This window comes from Vitis riparia, chromosome 17 (assembly GCF_004353265.1).
Source record: "Vitis riparia cultivar Riparia Gloire de Montpellier isolate 1030 chromosome 17, EGFV_Vit.rip_1.0, whole genome shotgun sequence".
Taxonomy (NCBI): Eukaryota; Viridiplantae; Streptophyta; class Magnoliopsida; order Vitales; family Vitaceae; genus Vitis; species Vitis riparia.
In genome coordinates, this window is record NC_048447.1 from 10,318,584 (window position 1) to 10,333,355 (window position 14,772).

At 37.1% G+C, this 14,772-nt stretch overlaps 1 protein-coding gene across 1 annotated transcript in view; it reads right to left on the reverse strand.

The window, feature by feature from the left end:
- LOC117904579 (serine/threonine-protein kinase ATM-like) overlaps positions 1–14,772 on the reverse strand; it is a 186,556-nt gene that overhangs the window by 120,842 nt on the left and 50,942 nt on the right. Inside the window, 6 exon segments of the mRNA XM_034817257.1 lie at positions 4,811–4,975; positions 5,141–5,212; positions 5,309–5,921; positions 7,861–8,048; positions 8,143–8,232; positions 8,326–8,481. Coding sequence (XP_034673148.1) covers positions 4,811–4,975; positions 5,141–5,212; positions 5,309–5,921; positions 7,861–8,048; positions 8,143–8,232; positions 8,326–8,481 — 1,284 coding nt within the window.

A 14,772-nucleotide genomic window follows, 5' to 3' on the forward strand; every position in this document is an offset into this window, starting at 1 on the left:
CTCAAAACAACAAACCCTCCTCTCACTGTTAAACTCCCCTAATCTTGAAACCAATCAGCTTTCCTTGCAAAATCCACGAAAAAACACCCCTTGTAAGCGAAAATAGGGGTTACAGACACCATTCCTTTCGTATCCATCATCCTCACAATAGCTTTTCCTACATAAAACCAATCTAATACTTTTCCTTTACTTTCACAAATTACAGCTCTGGCCCATTTTCCAACTGGCAGCAAAGTTTCGTTCCTAGGTCCTTCCTCTGCAACCACATCTGCATAGGACCGACCTCCTCTGTAAATGCCCTTACTCACTTGAGAATCTTTAATCATCTCCTTCGAGACTCTTACAGCTTGATCAAACAAGTCTTGCACTGAAGAAATCGCCTTCCGAAGGGCTTCCCACCCACTGCCTTTAACACCCTTAGGAACAACTAGGACTAGAGGTTTCCTCTTTGTAACAATTTCTGTAATTTTCATAAATCTCCCTCTAGTATTGAAACAAATCTCCATCAAATGAATCCTAGTCTTGCCCTTAATCTTTCAAATAAAACCCCTGGAAGCCTCCAACTCCACAGCTTTCTTCAAATGCTCCGACAACCAATCTAACTCCTCCTCTCCAAAACCTATCGAAACAACAAAACCTCAACTTCTCTCTGTTATTGAGATCCAAGTTCCCCCATTGGAGCCTTCAAACTTTGCCTGGAAAGCCTTTCTCTCCACTTCAAAAAACTTCGCCATTCCCTCGTGTTATGTGGTGGTTATCATTTGGGGATGTAGTGGTTGTCATTTGGGGAAGGATTTCTCATCCTTCTTTACATTTACTTAAACTATTGTAATAAAATGTTTGCTTCTGATAAAAAAAAAAATAGTAGTAGTAATAATAATAATAATGTCAACCTATTTTGAAGAACATCTTTAAGAAATTCACTTCAATCACACCTCCTTAAGCTTTTGATATCTTGTTTCCAAAGATGTGTGAAGCCAAAGGCCTTCTATTGCAAGGATTTTTGTTTCTCCTTTGTCTTTTGTAACTAGATAATTTTAAGAGAAATTTAAACATGTAGAATTTGGGTTCACAATATATATCAAGTTCTTTAACATCCTCTCTCATGTGTGGCCCCACCCCCCGTACATCAAGAGATACATAGGCCCATAAGCAAACAACAAAAATTAGCCTCTTTTAGGCTTGCATAATAAATTAAGGAAATAAATATACAATGAGGATCAAACACAAAACCTCCTATCAAACAAGACTCTAATACCGTTGAACTACCAATTTGCCTAAAAGTTTATGCTTCTAGGATTGCGTTTACAATGCATATCATGTTCATTAATATCTTCTTTCTTCAATACTTAAAAACATATCTCCTTTTTTTTTTTTTCTAAAGAATTTCTTATCCTTTCTTTTATACATTCTCTTGCTTTTATTTATTACAATACAAGTATAATTTCCTATCAAGAAAAGAATCAACTAGGAATAAGATTTACCCTTGAGCTCTTTCCTTGTCTATGAAACCAATCTCTTGTTGCCTTCTCTCTACAAATTTACCTAGCTTGTGGTCCCATCTTCAAGAAGATATCTTAGACTTATGTAAATAAGTATCATATATATGAAGACACAAAAAACCTTAACTAAGAAATGGCAATAGAAGAATCTTTTGGATTCCCCTACCCCTAATGGAAGCACTCATTCCCTTTCACTCTTCTTCTATGACACTTTCCATAACATCCCTAACCTTAACTTCAATAGCATAACCAATCCATGCAAGCAAATAGAACATGAAACAATGATATAATTGTGGGCCCTCTTGATCCCTCCAACATCTGATTGGTCCAAATTCCCTCAATGCACCCATCAAAATTAGATTTTAATCTTGAAACTCCTACATCCAATTGGTTTGGATTCCTAAAATTAGATTTCAATCTCCTAAAGAAAGGCAAACCAAATACAAACAACTACTTAATGCCATCCTTAACTGTTTAGACAAGGAAAAAGAAAAGGATCCAATCACACATGATCGCATTTAAAGGAACCCCCTTAAACATGCTACTCACAGAAGCCAAAAAGGAAGAAAATAACATCCCCCTTCCATCTAGCTACCTTATCCCCTCTCTTGGAAAACTTGGTCATAATGTTGTGGAAAGCTTATGATCATGTACTCATCAAAGGACAAGAAGAAAAAGTAGAAAGGTTAACATGTTGATTGGAATTTCTTTAATATACTTTATGTTGAAAATGATTCAAGGTAAGGCTTCGATTGTAGAAAATACAAGAAGAAAAAGAAACATTAAATCATGTTGGTTAGAATTTCCTTCAAAGGCAAGATGTTCAAGGTGGATTAGAGGTTGTTTCTCTTCAATCAATTATGTTTCTCCTTAACTGTCAGTGGATGTTCTCACTTGGTTACTTACAAAATGATGAGTTAGTTCTTTTGAAGGTTCCAGAGTAGGTAAAGATAGAAATTTAGCATATGTTTGGTTCTATTCTTGGAAAATAGGTCTCAAAAACAAGCTCTTGAAAATATAAAAACAGAAAATTGGAAAATTTGTTCGGTTATACAAACTAGAAACAGTTCTTAAATAATACAATAAAATAAAATAAAAAATTGTTTGGTCACTTTTGAAAATTGTTCAATTGTAAAATACTTATGTTATTTGTTTTTAGTCAACAGTAACATCCAAAACTCCAATGCATAAATAGACAAGTTTAACCAATACTTTGCAAGATCACATTGAATAAGGTTTTCATTTGGAAGACCACATATATAAGATTAGGCATCAACTTAAAACTACACTAAAAAAAATTAAAACAAATCACTAAGTATTTAAATAAAAATCAAATAATAACGACATTGTTTGTAAAAATAAATTTAAATTCATCTTTAATTATTTTACATTTAATTTCATTCCATTTATAATTACATACCAATATAAATTAAATGAAATAAATATATTAGTTGTAAAATAAGAAAAATGAAAAATCTGAACAAAAATTTCAAAATTGTAGCAAAATAATCATTCATTGATTAGTCTATATAAGGATATGCTTTCACAGAATACTTGAGCAATTAGAATAGATTCATATACTATTCATCTGAGTTAAAAATAAAAAAGAAAAAGAAAAATCACCTCTTCAAGTGTTGATGGTATAAAACTTTTTTCCTCAAACTCTATCTTCCAATTATGATGAGAGACCAATAATACATAGAGAGTTGTTTATCTCGGATTAACCCCTATTATAATAAACATGATAAATTTATTCATAGTCTTTCATGTTTTTGTGTTTTCATTATTTTAGAACATAATTCTTGAAAACAATAAAGAACATCAGTTTATTGTTCTTTAAAGGACGTCTATTTTTTAAATTTTATTTTCTAAAAGTCGTTTTCTAAAAACAAAAAAAAAACAAACAAACTAACCTTTTCAAGTGTTTTCTGTTTTTCTTTTCTTTTTTTTGGTGAACAAAAAACCAAATATGCCCTAGGTCTTTCCCTAGTTTTTTCTTGCCCAAGCTAAATCTTACATGGAAGTCTAAATTTCAATCTAAAGTCAAAACATTGACTTGGTAAATAGCTAATCAAAATGTTAAAACCCATAACATGCTACAAATTATAAGACTTTGTAAAAGCACATGTTTTTATTCCTTCATTACCTTGTTAATTCTAAGATGAAGGCACAATTTGTTCAAAGCAGCAAGTATTTCTTGGGTTTTTCTTAGAAATATGGCAGATAAGATGGTCATTTCCCTCCCAGGCCTCGAAAACAAATTCTGAAGAGTAGAGTGCTTTGTCAGGGCCCATGCTTGCTACCACATGGGTGATTTAGGTGAAAGGCAATACAAGGATAATTGAGGATAGGAATAGGTCTTTAGTGTCAGTATCAAACATAGGTCATTTCCTCACTTATTTCTAGGACTCAACCTTAAAAAGTTCCAAGGTACTCCTTTGAGTATGATTTTGCGAGGTTGGACGCATGCCTAGTGTTAACAAGAGAGAAGACTCAGCTATAGCAGTGGACTTAAATATCTTCGCTAGCTTGAAGGTTTGATTGAGGCAAAAACTTTAGGCCATAATAATTGTCAAATGGAGGGGGACTCAACAATGGTTCTTGCTAGTGTTTCTCACAGGAAGAAGGGACCTTGAAGATTGGATGTAGTTCACAAAATTATGAACTTTCTGAGAGGTAAAGGTCAGCTAACCAGGCAGCAAATCAGTTGGCTACACATAGGTTTCTTCATTAAAGGTTTTGGCGGGGATATCAAAACTCCCTAATGCATTCAATTTTCAAGTGGCTTGTTGGGATTTGCTTAGGTCTCAGCTTCTCATTATTTTATAAGGCCTTTCACTTGTACCTTGTTTTTTTTTTTTTTTTTTACAATTTGAAGAATAATTTATCCTTCCTAGTGTTACGAATTTTTTTTCCTTTTTTTATCAAATAAGAAAATAAAAAATAAGACCGAGCCAAATTTAGTGACCTTTCTATTTTGAGGTCATGAGATCCTCATCTACCCCACCCCAATTTGTTGGGCATCTCTAATGAGCATTTCCTCTGCCGCCTAGCTGAGGCTAGTTTTCTACTCTATGGTTGTCTTTTTTGAGATTATATTATTATTTTTCCCATGTTTCCTTTTTAAGGAGTCTTGTGCCTCCCAATTGAATCTAATTTTGATCTTCTACGTCCTCTGCCCTTTTAGAGGGGGTGAAAAAAAGTCCCCTTATTAAACTAAAAAGAATCAAATTGCATTATTGCAGATGTTATCTTCATATAGCTTGTATTATTCCCATATATAATAAGACAACAAATCCTGTAAATACCTGTTCAGATTCTCTTCTGCTCATTGATAGACCAACATATTTATCCTTTCCAGCTGTGCCCATGGATAATAGAGTCCCCAGAAAAGCACGGATAGCAGCTAGTATAGCATAACATGGGAGCTTAAGGTTCACTCGCATGTCAATCATGTTGTTCATTGAAATGACCTGCAATAACAGGAACAAACATAAAACTGTTAAAATAATCAAACATGCATATAGATATCCAAGAAAAAAGTACAACAGCTTGTAGTCGCTTAATATTCTCAATAATGAGAACACAGAAATTTTCTGAAGAAATTTATGCAACTACTGTACAGTTTATGATAGTACCATGTCTGTAAGTCTTGTTGAAGAGGACCAGTGCGAATGCTGACAAAGACTATATAAAATATTTTCACACACCTAATCAAGAAAAGAATATTTAATGAACAAAAAGATACAATTGATAATCTATAAATTTCAGAATATCTAACAGATGTAAACAATCTCATAATATACCTTTGAATGAGTTTCTTTTTTCATGAGGTCAAATAAGATTTCCCATGTTACAGCTGGTAAAACTGGGAAAAAACTTGAAATTAATGATATCATGTCCAACTTCCACTTCCCTGTGGAAAAAGAAATGCCAGAAGCAATTGTCCCACTGACAGCTATGATATCCACATTTTTAGAATCCTCGCTAACATCCAATTCCATGTCCATAATCCTAACTTCACTGCTATCGACTGGGCATGGATTTTGGACAGGAATGTCAGAAGCAGATAAGTCTGGAGGGACTATCTCAGACTGAAGATTCCTTATGCAATCAGAACACTTCCCATATAAATTAGCCAAAATCTTTAAAAGCCTCTCAATGGTCTGAATTATTGTACTATAGAGTGCATCATCAAGAGCAATTTGATCTCCCCATTTGATGAAAAGAGGAGAGCAAACCAAGCTTCTAAAGGAAGCTATCACCAGATCCCATCCATAAAAAATGGAGTTACGGGACAAACAGCCATGCTCCCCAATATGATTGTGGCTTTCTTGGACAATAGAAGCAGCACGATCCAGAAATTTTACCACACATTTGCCCAATTTGATGATGAACAAGGAAAGCTCTTCTCTCAGCCTGAAAGAACACAAAGCATATAAACAAGACAAAAGTGCATGCCAGAAATATGAGAAATAGAAATGGGAATGCTAGGGTGTAAATCTATGGATAATCCCATCAAGCCAAATCACAAGTTGGGAGAATCATGTGATGATTCCATAGTTGACAAAGGAAGATATCAACAGCTTGTGAGAAGACTGATTTCTTTATCCCATTCACAGCTAGATATTGCCTATGCTGTCAGTGTAGTGAGTTGATTCATACATGCACCATGCAAAAGGCACTTAGAAACAGTGTGTAGAATCCTTAAATATTTAAAGGCTTCACCATGGAAAGGTATTCTCTTTCAGAATAAAGGGAAAATGGAAGTATAAGCCCATATAGATGCTAGATGGCTAAGGCTATTTCTCACTAAAGAACCACTGGGGCCTACTATACGGTTCTTGGTGCAAATCTTGTTAAGCAAAGAGCAATTGATGGTGGCAAGATCCGGTGCAAGGGCGGAATTCAGACCCATGGCTCATGGGATTTGTGAGTTATAATAGCTGAAAATTCATCTTTCAGATTTGGGGATTCACTTGGAAGGTCTTTTTTTTTCTTTTTGATAGGTAAAATTTTAACATTGAATTGTACACTTGGAAGATCTGATGAAGTTATATAAATCAGCCATGAGTATTGTTTATAATCCTATCCATCGTGATCACACCAAGTAAGTAGAAATTGATCGCCATTTTATAAAAGAAATTTTAGAAATTGAAAACAATTTCATTTTTGATGTTACATCAAGAAATCAACTTGCAGATATTCTAACCAAAGGTCTTCCTCACACATCTTTTCAATCTATTCTAAGCAAGCTGGGAATGGAGAACATATTTGCACCGACTTGAGGGGGACTGTTAAAGATTTTGTCAACTCTTCCTTTATGGTGATTTCCTCTTCTGATTGTGGCAGATTTGACTTTATCCTTTTCAATTACTGTCTTTTCCTCATTATGTTTTATCTTTCGAAATTGTGTAAATAGTTGACCCTAGAATTATGTATATGCTAATTGGGTGGTTTCCTAGATTGGGCGCAGTGTTTTTTCATTTATTCATGTAAATGTATTATTCAAATTTAGTGAAATACGATTCACCACAGTAATATTAGCCACCAATGTATGTTGAGTTTATTTAAGCTAAATCCCAACAACCTGCCTCATTGAGAGCCTTACTTGGACTTGCACATGGACACAATAAATAAGTGAAATAAATACTGGTAAGGTTCAAAAACTTGAGGCCCTATAAACCAAGACTCTAATACTATGTTAAACTATCAATTTGATCCAAAAGCTTAAATTGTTAGGTAAGGGCCAACTATATATATCATGCCCACATACTTGTGCAAAAGCCCTAACAGGTAGTACAAACAAGCCATGGAAAAGCACCACATACCACTCATAATACATCCACAATGAGTTTATACTCCAAAGAAAATAGAAGTTCAATGCACAATAACAAGATAAAAGTGTCATAGAGTAGTAAGAAAATAGAACGAATGGAATACAAAGAAAGGTGAGTCATCTTTCAAAAACCAAAATATATTTATATATATATACACAAAAGCATTCTTAGTAAATACCATCAACCATTTTGGTGCAGCCAAATGATATTTTGAGGCATTTAGCTAATTCTCTAGCAGCTTAAGATGTTAGAATATGGGCGCTAAATAGATGGGGAATAAACAGTAAGAGAGACTCAAACTCAAAACCTCCGGTTAGCCATAACTTTGAGATCATGACAAGCTACCAACTTTCCTAAAAGCTTAAATTGTTAGGATATAAGTTCACAATGTACATTAGGCTAACAAGTAGCATAAAATTGGAAGAGAAAATTTTACTCAGCAATAAAGCTAAGATAGATCATATTTTAAAAACAAGCTTTTCAGTGTAATCAAATGCAAGCGCAACAAAGAAACAAACCTTGTTAAAAATGCACTGTATATGAAATTAGATAACAGAGCACACATAAAAAACACATCAGACAAAAGCATCTTCCCGGAATCCTTTTCCCCTACAGTTGCAAGAATGAAGGTTTCCATTTCATTCAGTAGTGGATCTCTTAACTGTCGGGGAAGACGTACATTCTGATGACACTGGGGTTGGGAAACCTAGAAATGATCAAAGATCAACCAATAATTAGAAATCAAGAAAAACCAAAATAGAAGAGTACTTTTTGGAAAAGAAAAAAAAAAATTCTAGCACCTTAACATTAGAGCTCAGATCAATTTCTGCAAGGACTTCCACAGAACATTCAAAAACTTCATGCAGGCTCTCACGCTCATATTCTCCTGTCTATCTCAACAAAATTTCAGTTTGTCAGAGAAAGTCATGTAGTATGAGGTGAAGATTTAGATGTTCACCATGAAAGATCAAGTAAACACAAACCTTAAGCCAGTCCTCTATTCTGTCTGGAACACCTAAAAAAGAGTGCGAAATGAGAAGTCCTTTGTAACAATCTGTGAAAGGAACACAACCAGTACAAAGAGCATAAACAGTTGCCGGCAACAAGACAACCATACGCTCATTCAATATGAAAGACTCCTACAAGAGAAAGTAGCAGTTACTAATGTATAATATCACAATGTTTAAAAAATCTAACCAATGAGTCCAAAAGCACAGCACATCATGCTGCAGGGGTGACACTCAAAAAAGTAAATGAATAATAAAAAATAAAAAATAAAAAAAAGCACCTCCTTGAAAGGAACAGCAGAACACACCATTCAATTGCCAAAACACATATTCAGAGAGTATGACCATGCAAACCCCTGAAATATATATATATATATGATAATTCCCAAAATCTTCATGAGCCTACATTGGAATTAACAGTGCACAAAACTATGCATTTGGCTCAAAGAATAACAGTGAGATGTTGAAATTCCCATGGTTCTTTAGGAGTACATATGCATGCAAACTCTAGTAAATTAGAGACTAAAGCAGCAATTGATTCATAAAGAAAATAAGCCTCCACCAAGCAGCTGTTCCTTTCTAAACCCCTCCAATGGCTGCTAAAAGATCTACTACTACATTTACTCTAAAAGATGCAAAATTTGCATTTGACACACTACTAAATGAAGTCTGATCTAGTCAGCCCATCAAAAGTCAACATATTCTTCCTCAGCTGTCCATGAAAACCTCTCCTACTACCATTTGTCTTTTATTTCCTAATTAGTAATGATATTTAGTTTGACCTCACCATCATATAGGCGTCCATCGACATGTTATACCTCTGGTACATGGGGAATGAAGAGCATGCATAGACAAGACCCTGGGAGTATCTCAGTACAGAGTGTCTTTGAACCTGATAGCAAACCAAAACCCAATGGGATGTAGTAACCTTGTGATGTGCTTACATTCCTACTTCAAATAGCTTGAGTTCAAGTTTCACAAAAGGCTTATGGTCCAGCTAGATGTTATCTTTGTAGACATGTAAGGACTCAAAGAAGGCTTGAAAGGGTTATAGTACACATAGGGTAAGTATATTCAAAAGAAGAAGACTATAGCACGTCACTATGAAAAACATTCCAAGTATCAGAACCAACAAGACAATAAAAAAGGGCAAAAACAAAAGATACTTCAATTTCATAATTGTGTCACAACTTCATATTATAGCTAAATAGGCTGACTTTCTAAATATTGGAATTAAGAAAACAAAAAACGAAATATAACATACTTCAACTTCACATTTGTGTTACAATTTCAGATTATAGCTCCATAGGCTCTAATAGGAAGTTCAAGTTCCAGTAAAGGCAATAAAACAAGTACATGAACATTTAAGAATCAGACCTTCGATAAGAAATTGGAAACACAAAAATTGTTCCTTTCTCGTTTTCTAAACAAATGTCATCAATAAAGTATTTAGTATCACATCATCCATTACTACCAGTATCTACATCGTTCAGACCCTGAAAGCTATTATTGTGCATCCTTCACAGTCCTAAGTCCTACCATATTTCCTCTATGGTGTTCAAGGCACACAACCAACTAAGACAGACTTTACCCAGATTATAGATGATGCATAGTCTGTAATACGCTATAGATAACACCATCACCAACATATATAGCACAAATGATCACAAATGGAAGAAATATTTTTTTTTTTATATATAGGAAACCACACATGAATATATTGATAAGATAAAATAGTACATAAGGAGGATGAGAAATCCTCCCGCCAGAATTAAAAACTAAACAACACAATAAGATAACATGACACTACACCGTCTCATTGGACCTACACACTGCTAGCCAATCTAGTTGTAAAACGTTAAGGGGAATGCCCTTAAACCCCGTTGAGCAAAAAGCCCAAAATGAAGTGATGAAATGAATGGAGTCCCAAAGATTCTCTGAATTCCTAGCTTTGTCCTCAAATATCCTAGCATTCCTTTCCCGCCACACAACCCAAATTAAAGCTATGCACGCATTTTGCCACAAAACCAACCCTCTCTTGGATTTGCCAAAGCCTTTATAATTGATGAACATCATGTCTGAAATGCTTTTCGGAGAGACCCAATCCATCTTGGCTAGCTGAAAAAGTCTGTGCCACAACCCCAAAGTCACAGAACAATGAAGGAATAGGTGATCTGCAAATTCTCCTTGCCCCATACACAACTTACAGATGTCAGGGCTAAGAGCTTTGTGGGGTCTCCTCAATTGTAGCAAGTCATTGGTATTTACCTTCTTGTGTGCCACAAGCCAGACAAAGGCCTTAACTTTGAAGGGAACTTGAGATTTCCATACAAACTTATAAGGGATCAAAGAAGATGAATCAGATGATTGGGATAAGGCTGTAAAGAAGGACTTGACTGTAAACAGTCCTGAAGACAATAAGGACCAAGATCTCGCATCTGAAGCGGAGGTGGATAAATTCATACAATCAATAGAACACATGAGGCGTTCTAGATCTTCTATCTCATAATCGGTTAGACTACGACAGAAATTAAAGTTCCATGAGAAAGGGTGATCCGAACCAAGAATTGAAAATATGGGAACACTTTTATCCATTACTACTCTAAATAGTCTTGGATATTGGTCTTTGAAGATTTGGTCCCCCCACCATAAATCTTCCCAAAAGCGAATTCTTTCCCCGTTTCCTACAACCAACCGAGTATACTTGGAAAAATCCTGAAAGACTTGTGCAATGGCCTTCTAAGGGCAACGATGTGACCACCTGACTAAAGTGTTGGCATCCCAACCATTTGAGTGTGTCCCGTATATGCTAAGAATGACCTGATGCCATAGAGCTGTACTCTCCCTAGGATACCTCCACAACCATTTCCCTAAAAGAGCGCGATTCCTTAAAGGAATCTTCCCAATCCCCAACCCCCTTTTACCCTCGGCTTACACACAACATCCCATCTAACAAGATGGTCTCTTTTGCCTTCCCCAATCCCTGACCAAAGAAAGTTCCTTTGCATCCTCTCAATTTTTGCAGCCACTGAAGCAGGAATCTTAAACAGAGAAAGAAAGTAGCTAGGGATATGGGATAGACATGAGTGTAGGAGAGTAATCCTACCACCGAAAGATAAGTAAGCCTTTTGCCACCCGTCTAATCTCATAGAAATTCTCTCAATCACTGGGTCCCAGAAACCACAAGCGGTTGGATTCCCTCCCAAAGGAAGACCCAGATAAAGTATAGGCCAATCTGAAGCCTTGCAATCAAGCAACAATGCTAACTAGAAAGATGATCCTGATCCAGGTTGATACCAAATAGATTACTCTTATCAAGATTGACTTTAAGCCCAGAAACTTGACCAAATACTAACAATAAACTCTTAAGAGTTTGCAATTCTTCCTCACTAGAGTTAGCAAAGAAGATGGTATCGTCTGCGAATTGCAGATGAGACACCCTACACCTATTTCTACCTACCCAGAAGCCCTCCAGCAAACTTCTTTCTTCAGCTTTCAACACATTCTACTCAACACATCTGCAACAATAGTGAACAGGAAAGGGGATAAAGGGTCACCTTGTCTTAAACCTCTAGATGGCTTGACCCACCCTTTAGCATTACCATTCACTAGAATAGCATAAGAGACCGACGACAAACAACCTCTCATCCATTTCCTCCATTTAAGACTAAATCCTTCTTCTCCAACACATGATCCAAAAAATCCCATTTAACATGGTCATAAGCCTTTTCGAAGTCTATCTTGAATACAACTCCTTCCTCCCCTGATCGCCTTTTCTCATCCACAATCTCATTGGCTATAAGAACTGCATCCAGAATTTGCCTCCCTTTAACAAAAGCACCTTGAGTGTAGTGGATGGTCTCCTGTAGTACTCCTCTTAGACGCCCTGACAAGACTTTTGCTATTACCTTATAGAGACAAGTGATCAGGCTGATAGGTCTAAAATCCGAGATCTTCTTTGACTGACTCTTTTTGGGCAACAGAACTATGAAGGATGCATTGGTGTTTTGATTAATAATCACGCTATTGTGAAACTCTGCAAACACCCTCACTAAGTCATCCTTGATCACATCCAACAATCCTGAAACACTGCTATGGTGAAACCATCAGGCCCCGGTGCCTTATCCCTATCTGATTGAAAGATGGCATTATAGATCTCTACTTCGGAGAAAGGGGAATCCAATCTAGAGGCGCTCTCTTCTGATATAGGGGACCACTCGATACCCTCTACACTCCACGACTCACCTGGAGGACTCGAGTATAGCTTTTTGAAATAAAGTAGTATCTCCTCTGTGATGCTCTCGGAATTGTCCAACACCAAACCCCTTTCATTCTCCAATAATTTGATGAAATTCCTGTTTCGTCTCCCGTTAGCCACTTTGTTGGAACAGCTTTGAGTTGCAGTCCCCGTCTTTAACCCATTTTACCTTGGCTTTTTGTCTCCAATGAATTTCTTCCCTCATTATTATTTCCTCTAGCTCCCCTTTTCTTACAGCTCTTTGAACAGCTAGATCAGAAGAGAAAGTCCCTTCTTGTTCATTGGCATCAATGATAACTATTTCATCCAATATGGTTTTCTTCCTTTCCTTAAGCATTCCAAAAGTATTCTTATTCCAATCTTTCAATTTTCCTTAACAAATTGTAGCTTCCTCATGAACTTGTGACCTTCCCAACCATTTCCTTCAAATTCTCTCCACCAACTGCTAAAGCTCTCTTTGAACTATGATGTTGCAACCACATATTCTCAAACCTAAAAGGTGTAGGACCCCACTTGAAAGGGTTGGTATCCAATACAATCAGCCAATGATCTGATGTCCATCTAGGGAGAACTTCTTAAAGGCTTTGAGGAAATGAGAACTCCCACTCATTTGAATAGAGAAACCGATCCAATCTCTTACACACCGGTGACTTTTGCATATTTGACCAAGTAAAAGAGGCATTTCGTAATGGGGGATCATGTAATTCACTTTCTCTTATAAAGCCATCAAAGTCCCTCATGCTAGAAGTGAATCTAGATCCACCCAGTTTTTCTGAACTTCTCCTTATAACATTGAAATCACCACCTACACACCATGAAGGAGAAGTAAGGCCATAAAGGTCTAATAGCTCCACCCAAAAATCCTTCCTAATTAAGGGGCTGTTTGGGCCATAAATAGCCGATAACCACAATGGACCACATCCATCCAACAAGAACTTGACTGAGACAGAAAAAGATCCAATTACCACATCCTCACTGCTCATTTTCTTTGAGTCCCAAATGATTAAAATCCCTCCTGAAGCCCCGCATGCCGGGAGAGCAGCCCACTCTTTATTCCTAACCGACCAGACACTTCCTACAAACCTTCTATCGCACACCTCTCTTTTTGTTTCCTGTAACATCACTACATCCGGATTCTGAAGGCGCAAAAAATCCTTAACCACCCTTCTCTTTTTCCTAGATCCCAACCCCCTGATATTCCAACTTATGATCTTCATAACACCACCTCACTGACCCTATAGCACCTAATCAAGGACAACAGAACTCAACTGTCTATGGCGACTCTGTTCTTTCGCCTTGAATACACTTTAATATCCAAGGAGTTTAAGACCTCACATACTTTAGCCATTTTGCTAAGGGAAAGACCTTCAATTTGGAACCCACACATCTGAGAGAACTCATTGTCTCCCTAACTAGCTGTGCCCAGAATAGGGGCCCCAAGATGCGAACTAGGATTGGACTTGACACAGCTTTCAGACAACAGATCCAATCTAGGCAGCTAGGGCACCGCCACATCACGGTTAGGGATGCCAACACATCCAATACTAGAGGTCCCAGCGACATCATTTTTTGAAAAAAAAAATCAGGTAACACTCGATTTTTCGTAGGAAACTGGGCTTGAAAAGCTGGAATGGAGAGATCGATGGCAGAAGAGCTCGGGTGTGGAGGAGTCACACCGGAGAGGGGAGAGTGAAAAGGCAGATAAGGCTGAGAAAAAAGGTGAGAAGATACCTTGAGAATTTCCATTTCCGTCATTCCACAGTTCCTCTCAAAGTTGAGCCCTTTTTCTCTGGATGCAGGATTAGAAGGGTGATCCATGACTGAACTATGAGAACAACCCACAAATCCCTTAAAACCTGCTCCGTCTCCTCCTTTATCAGTATTGCGCATCTTCTCCTTCCCCTTCCCCTTTGACAGACAAGGAACCCTAAGAAGATTTCTCTGCTCCGCGTGTTCCTTCGGCGGCGTCGGTCCTTCCGCGGAACCTCCTTGAACCAGCTATGTTCCCACGTCGAAGCCGTCTTCCATTGGAAGATTATCACTGAGAAGCGTCGATCTCTCAGTCGTGAGTGGCTCGCTTCGGCTTCGCTCCCCTTGTCGACATTCAGATCTTGATGGAAGCGGAGCATTCCACAGCTTCCTTGAACCGCGTTTCATTGCGGATT